Raw genomic sequence first — 14,407 nt, 5'->3', positions numbered from 1 at the left:
ATATAGCCAGGATGAACTTTGACCAAAAAAGATCCAAGTGTTATCCTCACATTCTTAAAAATTATCAACATCTTCCTATTGCCTTAAAAATCAAACTCCTGATGGGATGACATATATGGCTCTTTTCTAGCTCTAGTTCTACATGCCAAATATATGTATATTCTTTAATCACTATGAACAACTAATAGAAATATTTTGTATTCTGAGTCTATCATTCTTTCACACCTTATGCGTTCATGCTTTCCTGGTGCTAAGCAGGCTGTTATAAGTAGGAATTCAGTGAAGTGCAAAAGCAGACATGTTTTCTGTTTTCACAGGACTTAGAATCCAGGTACTAATTGAAAACTCACACAGATAAAAATTAAAGTATTTCTTCTCCTGTAAGCTAATTTGTGATCTTAGAACGTAAACTACTTTCCTGAGTTCTCATTTTCTTCTCTAAATAATCACAATAACAATATCTATTTTATAGGATTTTCTCTTAGAGTGAAAACAATAAGAACCAGTGGGGAAAAAAAAACAGAAATATGAGATTCATTTTATCAGAGAGAGAGCTTTGACTAAACTTTGTGGCAAAGGACCAAGAAGAAAGGAGCTGAAGAAGACAAATATTGATTTGATATAATGAGAAAAAAATATTACTGGGGAACTCATAAAAACATAAAGTTTGGGGATATATGGGCACCAAGATAAACTTAGAAAATTATTTTTATATCTCTCAAACTTCAATCAGGTCATTGATAAATAACAGAAATTTGCAAATTAGATCAAGAAACTGGGCAAAAGAAAGGATGTCAGAATCACTTTTCCAGAAGTGATAGTTCAGCACTGATTTGAGGTCCCCAAGGGAGAGTATAAAATGAAAAACTAAAAGGTCCAAAAACAAACCTTGACGAGTGAAACCGCTTACAGACGGAGACAAGCAGCATCAGTGAAGTGGAGAGTGAAGGGATATGAAAAATGAGAAGGTGTTGCAGTGTAACAGGAGTTAAGAAAAAAGAGAAGTTCAAAATTATTGAGGTCTGAGTTTTTCGAATTGAGAGAAAAGTATAAAAATTAGATCATAATGAGATGAAGAGACTGCAGAGGATAGTAAAACAGAGGCAGTGAAGTGTGAACTACTTTGGAAGTATTTCAATTTTAACTTTTAAAAAGATGCCCATGTAAGGTGAATTCAAGGGGTTTATGGAGTCAAAGATATTTAGGCTACTGGAGAGGTAGGTGCCAAGAAAAAGACAAAGTAGAGAAGAATTTTGAAATGGCGAAGAGATAAAATAATTCATAAAGCAAAATTTATTAAGTATGGAAGGAGATAAAATTCATAGCACAAAGGCTGAAATTAGCCTTAAATGACAATGGAATAGCACCCCTTTGTTAAAACTGGTTGAAGTAGGTGATAAATCACTACCTTGTACGGGAGAAGTCACCTAGCTTGAGGTTGGAGGGGAGGAGATTCTGGATAAAAGTGAAGCTGGGAATGCAGATACTTCTGCATTTTGCAGTGTCTTAGAAAAGTAGGAATAAACAAAATAATGATCAGCCCAGCTAAAATTAAAAATCAAGAATTTTCAGCCAGAAAACTGAAAGTGGCCTATCATTTTATTCTATATTATGTAGAAATGAAGAGAATTAGGAGTTTACATGGGACGAAAAGGTATTAAATAGCATCACTTGGTGGAGATCACTGGGAATAGTGTCTTAGAACAATAGTAAATGGAAAACCTTGAGGGATTATGCAGGATTGAGGTTATGATGTCAATTAAGGTAGAGATTTAAGGGGATAGAGTATTTCAAAATTTTAGAACGAACATAGCTAATATGGCTGACCCTGACTGAAGGAAATGCAATGAGTCAAAGAACTAAGTCATTAGGTGTGGAAAAGTATGAGAGATAGTAGAATATAAGGGTCAGAGAGTGACATTTCCAGATATCTTAAAAGAGGAACAATTCTAAATAACAAATTTATTCCATTTGAATATAAAATATTGAGGCTGGAATTAAACCCATGTCTTCTACTTTATTTGCATCAGGATCTAATAAATAGAATGAATACCTTTGTACCTTGATGGGTCTCACCCTCAATTTCACCTTGAATCCTAAATACTGCTTTGGTTTCAAATCCTGTTTGATGTATTTATGCATTAACATTTGGAGGAACCCTAAATAAGAGGATGGATTCTGAGTTTGCATCCAAAATCTTAACTGCAGGGATATTTTTTTATTTTCTGTAAAACTTGGGGTCTCTCCACCTACAAAGGTTTCACTACAGTCCTCTCCTAACTGCTCATGTTGCTTATATAAACATTTTAAAATGTCAGTATTGTTCTTCCATCAATAGTTCAGTGTTTGAATGAGAAAGTATGTATAAAAGTGTTCTGTGATATAATGAGATAGAGAGGTTCTGTTAAATTAACAAGACTCATTCTCAGCAGAACAGGATATTTAATCTCATTAACAAGTACTGTCATTTGGCTAAATACAGAATACCTTAATAAATGGTTTGACTCTTTTATGTGACAGACTTGTGAGTCTATGTTAAAGATGTTCTGAATAATAGAGATAAATTAGTCTAAAACAAGCAACCAGATATATGCAAAACATTAGTCTAAGTGCTTTTTGCCTTTTGGGAAAATTATAGCAAGCTAATAGGTACTGCCATCTGCCATTCTTTATAAATAAATGCAAATAGCCAGATAATTGAAATATTATTTTAAAGCAATAAAACTCAAATGGCACCATTTAAAAATATATAGTGTGATGTTTACAATATAGTACATAGAAAAAGAAAGAATTAAAGATTTTTAGAACTGAAGAAAAGACACCAATATGAACAGTCCATGATAAAGCTGGAAATCACTGGCTAACAGCTAATTACAGTATCATAATGGAGAATTATAGAGTGAACATGGTAGAACTTCAAATATGAAGGAAAGAGAGCTCATTTTTTCCTACTCGTCCCATGGGGCTCTGAATCTAATGAGCTCTTGTGATGGAAATTTACGAAAGTGAAAAAAGAAAGTGACATGGCAAAATAAATCAATTTTAACTGAAACTTAAAATAAAAAATAAAAAGAGAGGAGACAGGAAAAATGGAAACATGATTCATACTGATCTTACTGTTAAATGACAGGTATCTCTTTTGAATAGAATTAAAGTTTAATCAAACACTTAAAGGAAAGACAAAAAACCTAACAGAAGTCTACAAAAGAGAACATTTCATTCATTAGAATTTGTTTTACTTATTAAAGTGTATTCTTTTGGGGGCATCTTTCCAGGCTAACTTTTTAAAGCACGCAACATTATTGTCTTAATAGCAGTTATAAAATAAGGAATATATGAATCACCTCCAGTGCTTCCTAGAAACCTACATTTTGCTAAAGAAACAGATCTGGAGTCTCTTCTCTAATTTTAATAAATGTCTGAAAGGTGTAATAAAAAATAAATGTGTCCGCAAGGGGATCCTTTATGTGCGAGGTAGTGCTTTGATAACTCTTTAGAGCCAGTGGCATATTGCATCCAGAATACCAAATGTACATCTACTCTACAGCATGTGTTCACTTTGAAAAGCTGTGCTATGTGTTTAAGCACCTAGAAATTAATTGCATAATAAGAGGATCACTATAAAGAATAAATGCTGTCAAAATGTAGATTTCTACTTTTTATAAAAATAGAGTTAGTCTCAGGATCTGATTACTAGGAACATGAGCTGGTTAGTACTACATTACATACTCACTGATAAACTTAAAAAAACTGTTGTTAGGGCCATACTGATGAATGAGAATCAATGTTTCAATGACAGGAAAAAATACACACCTTTCACTGATGAGGAGATTTGAGGGTGGGAGGATGAGAAGGTTTAGTTTAGTTCCACTGAACATGTTTAAGATGTATTAATGAGGCCAAATTGAATATTTGAGTTCAATTAAATTAGTTTAATTAGAAATATGAAAATTGAAGCAGTGTTGTTACAACAATTTGTTATTTTGAAATTTAACAATTTAATCACCATAAAGAATTCAAATATAGTCCAGAAAGAAACACTTAGTCAAGTGTTTGGAATATTATTGAAATGGGACAAGCTTAAGAGATTTGATTCATTTTGTACAAATGAGACGTGACTGAGGCGTTCAGTGTACATATTGCTGAAACCCAATAAATCCAAGCATATTGTACGGTAACACTGGAAGTGAACTCATAAACTTGTTATTGTCTTGGGAAAGTAAAAGATATGATAGTACCACTAATGATTCTTTTTTATCTGTGGCACCAAAAGTTACCCTTTCTTCTGCTCTAACCCATCACTTTAATACAAATAATAATAATTGGTGTATAAAATGTGTTTATTCTTTCAACATTGTATTGAAACATGGATTTTTAATGTATTTTATCACTACTACATAAAATACATTTTATCTAATGTATTTTATAGCACCGTTCTTAGTATAAGAGGCACACAGAATGCATTTGTACGAATGCTTGGCTTTCCCTTTTCACATTTTACTTGCTTTTCCTTGTCCACATTACTTTCATTCTTGACCAAAGCCTCCTAGAATACTTTGGAGTCTTATGGGAAGTATATTGGCTGGTTTTGTAAGACCTGACCCCAGAATTTTTTAAGTTACCAGCCTCTAGGCGGTGACCTGCAAGTGCCGTGGACAAGTGTGCACCCCTAGGACCTGTGTATGAAGGGAGAGAACAGACCTTTTCCTCTGAGAAGCAGGTGCTGGAAATCCCACACTTGGCTTCTGAGACACTTGCCACTGGGAATGAAAGGACACTTTTAAAAATGAGGATGTTTTGGGAAATTTCACAATCCTGAAATGAAGCCCTTTTGTGTATAACTAGGAGGAGAAGGAACATGCAACTATGATTAAATTAAGGCTCTTGTTTTATATTTTTTGTCTTTATTTTTATTTCAAAAACATTTCTCTTCCAGTGACCACTACATGTGAAATATTTTTATGTTTAGATAAATATGTGGTATATAGATTATTCTCTATCTTTCATTTCATTAAAAATATATTGAATTTACAGTTGTGATAAAATACTGTGCTGAGTTTTGAGGGAATGAGAAGGCAAAAAAGACATAATTCCTTACTTAAATGAATTATAAATATTCTAAAAGGAATTAAATGGAGTATTTTTCAAGTATACAGACAATATCATGGGTAGTATTCAGAAACCTGAATAATATTATTAACATAATTTAAAGTTCCTTATAGCTACTTGTTAAATAACTTTGAACTAATTGGTTATATTTTATTTATTTTTTTAAAAATTATTTTATTGTTGTTCAATTACAGTTGTCTGCATTTTCTCCCCACTCCTCCCACCCAACCCCAGCCAAACCCCCTCTCTCCATTGCTCCCACCCTCCCCCTTGGTTTTGTCCTTGTGTCTTTTATAGTAGTTCCTGAAAACCCTTCTCCCCACTGTCCCCTCCCCACTCCCCTCTGGCTATTGTTAGATTGTTCTTAACTTCAATGACTCTGGTTATATTTTGTGTGCTTTTTTTCTTTTGTTGATTATGTTCCAGTTAAAGGTGAGATCATATGGTATTTGTCCCTCACCACCCTAAGTGGACTAATTGGTTTTAACAGCACAAGTAATTCAATAACATTAACTTGGATATCAAATAACATATTTCTGATCAAATAAAACACTGTAAACCTTTATAACTTGTAATTAAAGGATTGTTTTCAGTATTAAAAAACTGACATTAAGATATTATTAAGGTACAATAAAATACCAAACATTTATGAGTTTTTGCTTAATAACAATAAATTGTATTATTGACAGAGAAATTGAGTCATCTAATAAAGATTTGTCTCTCTACTTAACATAAGATCATGTAATAAAATACTAAAAAATAGTTTGTAAATATTTATAAAGTACACATAAAGTCCATTTGTTTTCAAACACATTTTCATAATAAATTTTCCATATGATAATACACTTAAAATAAAATTTGAAAAAGTAAATACAACACAATTAAAGACAACATTAGGAGTTGAAAGCAAAAAGAAATAAAATACTACCTAATAACAGCAACTTTATAGTTCTTGCATCTCGTTCAGCATCCTCCTGAAGCTTTTTCTCCAGTTCTTTTGATCTTTTGGCTGACTCCTTACTCTCTGAACTAATTCCGCTTCCCATCTTGTGGTGTTAGATGCACGTCAGTTTATTTGCTCAAACTTTTTCAGAGATAGAGCACAGCTCTGGCTTGAGTGCAGGGTGTGAAAGCAATCCCCTGCTAAAGTACCCAGCAGCCCATTCCCTCAGGCTCTGACTCTGCTTTGACTAAGTAGATGATTTCTGAGCTCTCACCTGATCAAAGGGTGTCAGCTGATCAAATTAAATGGCTGTTTCTGGTACATCTTTACAAACCTGCTCATCTTCCTTAAACAATGGCATATGATAATATGGAATGTTGTCATAATTTATATTCTCAAAATAATATGCAATGAGCAGTTCAAATGAATATTTCACACTAACAGGCAATTTTAATACTGTGATTTTAACTTCTAATAGCTAAACAACAAGCTTGCATCTTATTTTCAGGTGTTTGAGTCTTCACCTTCTTTATAATTACTCTAATATTGCTATCAGAATATTTGTATTGAGTCATCCAAATTTATAGTTTCACTACGATTAAATTATGATTCAGCATTATTGAGAATCTCAGTATTTGTCAGTTAACTAGAAAACAACTTTAAAAAATGGAAACAGATGTAGTTTTTATGTTTATTCATATTATTGTATTGCCACAAAGATTTCAATGCACAGTGCTCTTAAATTATTGATTTTTAGTCTCACAGGATGCATCTCCATAAGCTGAATTTTTACTGCTCATTGGAAAGCCAATCCATCAACTTTAATTGAGGACCCACTTGGTGTAGACACTGAACTGTGTTCAATTTAGGTAGCACATTAACTCTTTGGGGCCATTAAGGAACAGCTGCTCTTCTGGAAGGACTTTTATTGATTTGGTACCCAGGGAATAAAAAGCAATATTCTTTGAAACAGAAAAGTAAGAACAGTAAATATATTCAAATATGTCCTATGCCTTTCAGCTACCACAATAGATACCATGTACTTCTTGCAGATCTGCAAGCTTGGGGACAGAGATTATGCTGTACAGTTTTTTTGTTGTTGTACATAAAGCTCTTCTTAGCTAGTCAATCAATTTTTTTCTTCGAAACAGATTTGACTACCTGTGGCAGCAGGCAAATCTTTCAATGGCCACTTTGGGATCTAAATGGGCCTAACGTGAAAGTGCTAGAATATAGTCAGTCCATCAACATGTCAGTCTGTTTTTCTTGTGGGTCACTGCAAAGTTTGAACAGGTGGGTTTTTGCATATTCATACAGGAAGAAAATAGGCTGCCAAACTAAATACATATACCTGCTTTGTTTACTTTTTCAGGAAAAGATATTAAGCTGCAGATACATAAGCATAGTCAAAACTTTCTGGATTTTATCCCTCCAAAGACACGTTATGATAGTGTAAAGCTGTGGAAGAGTAGGTATGCAGGAGTTGGTGCAAAATATGTGGTGTTTCATTTACGATATAAAAGGCCTGCCCCAAAGGAGCAAGATTTGCACAGACTAGTTTATTTATGCTCATCCATGAACAGAGTCCATTCTGATGGAGACACAAAAGAACACAAACATTAAAATCAATCTCTTTTTGCCTGTTGTTCTTATATCAAAATTGAATATACATAGTACCCACAATATACAAGATTCTTGAGTGTTCCATAGCAATTATGAAACTAGATGATTTTTATATCTGTATTCAAGCAAATATACCCCACAGCTCTTTGGTGCGGATATACCCTGCCTTTGAAAGGATATGCATTTTACTAAGACTTTCCTAAGAGGGTTACTGACTAAAACTGACCAACCATTTCAGGGGTAGAAGTGTACATATTCTTCATTGTATAAAATTATGAAATACCACTTTTCAGTGTAACCCAGAGTGTTTAATCATCAACTTTATGAGATTATGGAGTGATTGTTTTCATCAGTGACTAAAAACTATTGACATAAAATTCAGATGTGCCTATGTTTAGGGAAGAGAGTTTGGAGTGAACCAGGAAAAGAAAGGCCCTTTCTCAGCCCTCTCCCATGGGTGCTTGGGACGCAGCTTCACTAAGAAACTGAAGTTGTTAGTCCATGTTGCTTCACTTAGCATTATAGCTTTTTGGACTTAAGACCATGATGAAAGTAAAATAATAAATCCTACTAGAGTGGCGACAATATCTTCTTAGCTTCTATGTCCTCCATATTATTTGGCATAGGGCTAGCCATAGAAAATGCTAATAAAACTATTTCTTGCTAATGAATTGATAGAGACCTAGATTCCTTTATTCTTATTGTGCTATGCTGAGGTGACAGTGTGGTTAGGGCTTCTTTCCAAAGTTTAATGTCATAGGTGGTCTCTCTTAATACTCTCAAAACTTTACAGTGATTAAAAATTCAGTGAAAAAGCCCCAGCTGGTGTATCTCAGTGGATTGAGCATGGGCCTGCAAACCGAAGGGTTGCTGGTTCAATTTCCAGTTGGGGCACAGGCCTGGGTTGCAGGCCAGGTCCCTGGTAGGGGGCACATGAGAGGCAACCACACATTGATGTTTCTTTCCCTCTCTTTCTCCCTCCCTTCTCCCTCTCTAACAATAAATAAATAAAATGTTTTTAAAAATTCAATGAAAAAAGTACAATGTTAGTCTGAAATAATGTCAATATATGCAATTACAACTGTTAACCCAACATTTTTACTTTCTATCAGCCTTAAAAATAACACCAGCACACTCCTTTTCAATCCTTAAACCTTGTTCTATAGTGATAAAAATTCATAGAAGATGACAACAGGAAAACTAGATGCTTTTTATTCAGGGAAATATGTGGCCATAACCTTTGTTTTTCTTGAATGCAAGAAACTACCTCAGACACTATCATGAGAGGGTTCCAAGTATTAGCCAGCTGAAAGAGACAGACTGGCCTGCTCACACGTGCGTGTGCACACATACTTGCATGCACAACCCTGCACATGCATAGAGAGCAGGAGGCATTGTTAGGAATATCATGAATTTGTAGAATAATTGTTTTTTTTAAATGTTTATTTATTTTTAGAGAGAGGAAAAGGGAGGAAGAAAGAGAGGAAGAGAAACATCAGTTGCCTCTTGCATGCCCCCCACGGTGGACCTGGCCTGGCCATGTGCCCTGGCTGGGAATCATACCAGAGAACTTTTGGTTTGTTAGGTGGTGCCCAACCCACTGAGCCACACCAGCCAGGGCTAGAATAATTATTGAGAATAACTTCTAGGAAACTTGTTGGCTTTTTGTTTGTTTGTTTGTTTTTTGGAATCACAGCATCACATGATTTGGAATATTGTTTTTTGGCACCAGGAGGTGCAAGAAGGAAACACTGACTTAAAGTAAAACACAGAGAACAAACCCTCAGCTCTAAAGGTCACTGAAAAAAACACAAACCTGCCAGGAATGAGTTATTTTTCCTCACGCTACTTTGGGTCAGGCTGTCTGTGAAATCTTCAGGAGACATATGCTTTTGAAAACTTTAAATAATCACTATTTTAAATTTATAATTCAATGCCTAGCTTGAGATGACATGCAATTATTTCCCACCTGGTTTTAATATTGATATTTCTGCCTATGCTTTTGCAAATGTCTCTTTGGCCAGTATCACCTGGGCTTCTGCAGCCATCAGGCTTGATTTCCCCTGAGCATATGACGTGTGGCTGACTACAATGAGTGGCTCCACAGGCTCAATTTCCTCTGGAAATGATCAATACAGGCTGCTATCTGTATCATTTTTATTTTGTTTTCATATCTTACAGAAGTTGTTGACTTTAAGCATTGGGTCCCTGGGTGGTTTGAGTCCTAGCTGCCTTAGCAATGACCTTTATCCGTGCATATTCCCATGAAATTTGAGGCAAACCCTCCCCCCTTTGCTAATGGTACTCAAATGTGCACTTCTGGGAGCTCTGCGTATGGTATTTCCTCCAGATAGTTCACGCCTTTGGAGACTTCTGAGAGAAGTCGTTTTGATCTTGAGGGAATAGGCCACACAACACACCAGCCAGGGCTACAACCTTTTGTTTCAAATTAGCACATTCAGATAGTGCAATAAGTTTACAATGCCAACATTAAGCAGCTCTTATGTCTTGAGGTAATATAAATATGTATTTTTATTTATTGGATTTGATTTCTATCTTATGCTACAGACTCTTCTTTATGGATTAAGATATGATTATATGTAATGATTTTGGGGAATAAATAATGTTGTAAGCCTAATTGACAAGGCAGATGAAAGTCATAATTACTTCCCAAGGGACCTCTTTTTGCCCCAAATTCCCAAATTGTCTCTTTCAAGACTTTTTATGTCTCTTTAATACAACATTTTCACTATATATTCACTTAATCTTATTTCTCAGTAATGTCAGTCCTGATTATTGCAACCACCTCCCACTTAGGTTTCTGATTCTAGGCTGTGCTCCACCTCAGTCTAACCTGAATGTGCCAGCTTATATTCTCTAAAACCCAAGTTTTATTATAATGCTTTTCTTGTTGAAAAAATAAAGAGGTCCTTATTTCTTACTGCCTCCTATCTCAGTCCTGCCACCACACACTCAATAATCTAGTTAGCAGAACCCAACCATGTAAATATATTTCCCATTACTTTTCCTAAATATATTCCCTTTAGCTGGGCTATTGTCTCTTTCCTAATTAGGTGTCCCAGCTTAGCTTTCACTCATGCTGTTTTTTTCTCACTAGGAACACCTTGCTCTTCCATAGCTGACGTTTTCCATAGTACCCATTCTTTAAGGAAGGACCTAATATGTATATTCTCCAATATGCTTCATTCTCATCACTTTCCAAATTCTTAACAGGAAACTTCTGCAAGTGAATTCGTCCTTCCCTGTTAAGTAGTTAGGGTACTTTTCACTGATTGTGCTCTCTGGTTACTCTCTACCGTATGCTGGCTCTAAACTGAGAGTACATAGAGGAAAATATTGTATATTGAAATAAGTAGTGAATAGTGAGCTCTCAATAAACATATGGCATTTGACAGCTCTTTGCTCCATTTTGGAAAGACATGATTCTGCTTAGCAAGTTATTGCAAGTGTGAAATACTACCTCTAGAATTGCAGGAATTCAGTTTATATTCAGCAATTGTCAGGTACCAGGCATGGAAGATTCAGCAGTGAAGAGAATAGTCAGATACCTTCTCTCATAGGACTTAAATTCTACTGTAGGGGGTTCATACAGACAACAAACATGATAAATATTTAAAACACATAGAATTTAGATGGTGATGTTAAGGAAAAAAAATAATGGGCATAAGGAGTATGGGGGTGGTAGAGATGATGAGAGATTACAATTTTATATAACATGCCCAGGAAAGACCTAACTAAAAAGGTCACTGTTTTAAATCAAGTTATGTGAAACTGAGTTTAAGATAAAAAAATGCATGCAGAAAGTTTATTGGTGAGTATCCTTTGAAACAATCCATATAAATGAGTGAATGAAGTAATATTGGCAGGAGAAATTGGACTGCAATGCAGTTGCAACAGAGAACTCAGCCAATCCTATGAGAGATTCAAAGCTGAGATATTCCCTCATATATGTATCCTGAAATATCCCCTTTAAGGATCACAGCAGTTGGGGACCGGGGACAATATTAGAAGCTTCCATTTAGTATGATGCACTGTGCCAACTCTTACTGTACAAGTCAAAAAAGTGATTATGGGGAATTCTGCTCACTACCATGTCACTGCCGTGTATATTCATTCCACCTACATGCTCCAGAACTTGAGAAATAACTACTGGCTGAGTCTGTGAATCCACTGGGCGGGTTCACTGTAACCATTCTATGGTTGAGGGTACCATTCATTACCTGACAACCATACGTCTCTACCTGAACACGAGGGCCATGATACTACTGTTGGTCCCCAAGAATCAAGGTCCACTCAGATCCCATACAATATCTTTAGAGACTCTTCATTCTACACATGTGTCTTACTGTTGAAAACTTTTCCTCCATGGGGAACTTTCAGTACTTGGGTTAAGAATTGAGAAGTATCTCAGGTTTGGAAATAGGACAAGTGACGTGGCATTTTTTGACACTATCCTAATGATTACCCTTGACTTTTCCGGTTGTTTAAGTTGAGCAATACTCATGTTGCTTGCCCATCTATTTTGACTTTTGGAACACTCTGTTTATGAACTACTTGCACAGGGCTCTGTATATCAGGTTCTCCTGGCTACCACTCTTGCCCTGACTGTCATTACAATATTACACCTTCTTTGGTTCTCATAATTAAGTGCTAGCTCCTGGTCTCTATTATTTTGGAATCTTATTTACATTGTTCTGAAGAAGCCTAGGTCTGTAACTGCATTTTCTGTCATCAATCCCTGCCTATAAAACTGTCCCAATAATGCTGAAATCCCCTCTCACTAGCGCATTTCTTATTATTTTAATACATGGGAAGCTATGTGGTCATTTTCTAAAGTCTGATTGGTTTCTCAGTCTAGGATGCCAACTTCCCTTAGCCTTTTGCTGCCTTTGCCTACCATTTGCCATGGACCAACTGTATAGCCAGGCTTATTAGAGCCATCCTAGAAAACATGTTAATACAATCTCCAAGGGTATTGGCACCCTGTGTCATAGGTAAGGGCTTCATATAATGCCTCTACCTTTTCAACTTTATGTTCCATCTTTCTTTGATCTAGCAGCGTTAGAATCCAATCATATAAACATACACACTCTTCTGGCTCCTGCAAGTATGTATTGGTTAGTTTCTGTTGCTTGGTCGAGCTGCAGGTTCTTTCTTCTGGTAACAGGTCCAGAACGAGTGTCTCAGTCATGGAAGGAGTTCTAAGCTGTGCAGCAGAATGTTCACTTCAGTCACATTTGGGCAAAGCTATCAAAGAGATGAGGAACAAAAAACACAGACACCTGGAGAAAGACAAATCTGAGCAAAGGGAACGGTATGTACAAAGGCTCTGAGGCAGGCACTTACCTAATGTGATTGAAAAGAACTGTAAGGGACCAGGGTGGCTAGAACAGAGTGAGTGCAGGAACAGCAGTAGAAGAAGAAGAAAGCAGAGAGTCAGTGGCCACACAGATGGGTTGTTCAGATCACTGAGTGCCTCCTAGGTTAGCTCAAGACTTTGGCTTTTACTCTGTACAAATTGTAAAATATTGCAGGGTTTTGAGCAATGGGGGTGGACTGCTATAACCAACATGATAACAGGAGAATTCTGTATAACATATTGAAAACTAACTAGAAAAATCTTGCAGTAATCCAGGTGAAAGGCAACATGATTTAGGTAACAAATGATTGGATACATGTTATAGGTAGAACTGGCAGGGTGCGAGAGATGCAGGATTTGAGAGAAAGAGAGAAGCCTGAGCAATTGTAATAATGAAGTTGTTATATAGAGGTTGAGGCAAAAGTTTTACAGTTGTTCATGTGGAAAATAATATAATAATTAATAATAATACAATAATAAACTCCATGTTTTACGTACTCACAACTGTAAACTTACTTTTGGCCCACCTGGTATTGAGATGGGGAACAAGCAGATTTGGAGGAGAAAGATCAGAAACTCAATTTTGACTATCTTACTCTGAAATAATTATTAGAGAGCCAAGTTGAGTATTCAAGCAGGCCACCCACATATGAGTCTAGAGATCAGAATTCTGGCTACAATATAATTTAGGAGTCATCAGCTGGTGATGGCATTTAAAGCTACAAACATAGATGATCTAATCAAGGTAATATATACAGATGGAAAAGATTTTCAGGTAATGTGTCCAAGGTTATTGAAAGAAGCCTGAGAAGTTGATGCTAATGTGGAAGGCCAAGGGAAGAAAGAGTCTTATGAAGAGGGGGTGATTCGTTCTCTCAAATGCTGCTGCTTAGCCAAGTAAAAAATATTTTAGGATTTAAACATTAAATCCAGTCATGCCTACTTCTAACACCTTTTTTCTCCCTCACCTGAGGACATTTTTTCATTGCTTTGAGAGAGAGAGAGAGAGGAAGGGGGGAAGAGATGGGGGAGAGAGAGAAACATCAGTGTGAGAGAAAAACATCAAGTGGTTGCCTCTATATGCTCCCAACTGGGAACCAAACCTGCAACCTAGGTATGTGCTGTGACCAGGAATCAAACACACAGCCTTTCAGTATTTAGGATGCCACCCAACCAACTGATCCACACTGGCCAATGCTATTTAACATTTTTCGTATGTGTAGCTCATACTACACATCTAGATATTTGTGTTGTAAATCAAGCTGTATAAAAAAGGTTTTCCTGTTTTTTCAATGCTGTGAAAAGACACATTAAAATTTAGCACACTCTGATTCCTTTTCAATAGTGAAATA

General features: G+C 35.9%; 1 protein-coding gene across 1 annotated transcript in view; it reads right to left on the bottom strand.

Moving 5' to 3' along the window:
- Window positions 1-6,292, bottom strand: part of GNAT3 (G protein subunit alpha transducin 3) — a 49,138-nt gene extending 42,846 nt beyond the window's left edge. The window contains exon 1 of the mRNA XM_024557535.3: window positions 6,038-6,292. Within this exon, the coding sequence (XP_024413303.2) occupies window positions 6,038-6,155 (118 nt within the window). The 5' untranslated portion in view covers window positions 6,156-6,292. The remainder of the gene's footprint in view (window positions 1-6,037) is intronic.
- Between the last annotated feature and the right edge of the window lie 8,115 nt (window positions 6,293-14,407).

Source organism: Desmodus rotundus, chromosome 6 (assembly GCF_022682495.2).
Source record: "Desmodus rotundus isolate HL8 chromosome 6, HLdesRot8A.1, whole genome shotgun sequence".
Classification (NCBI taxonomy): Eukaryota; Metazoa; Chordata; class Mammalia; order Chiroptera; family Phyllostomidae; genus Desmodus; species Desmodus rotundus.
This window is presented reverse-complemented; position numbering and strand designations above follow the sequence as displayed.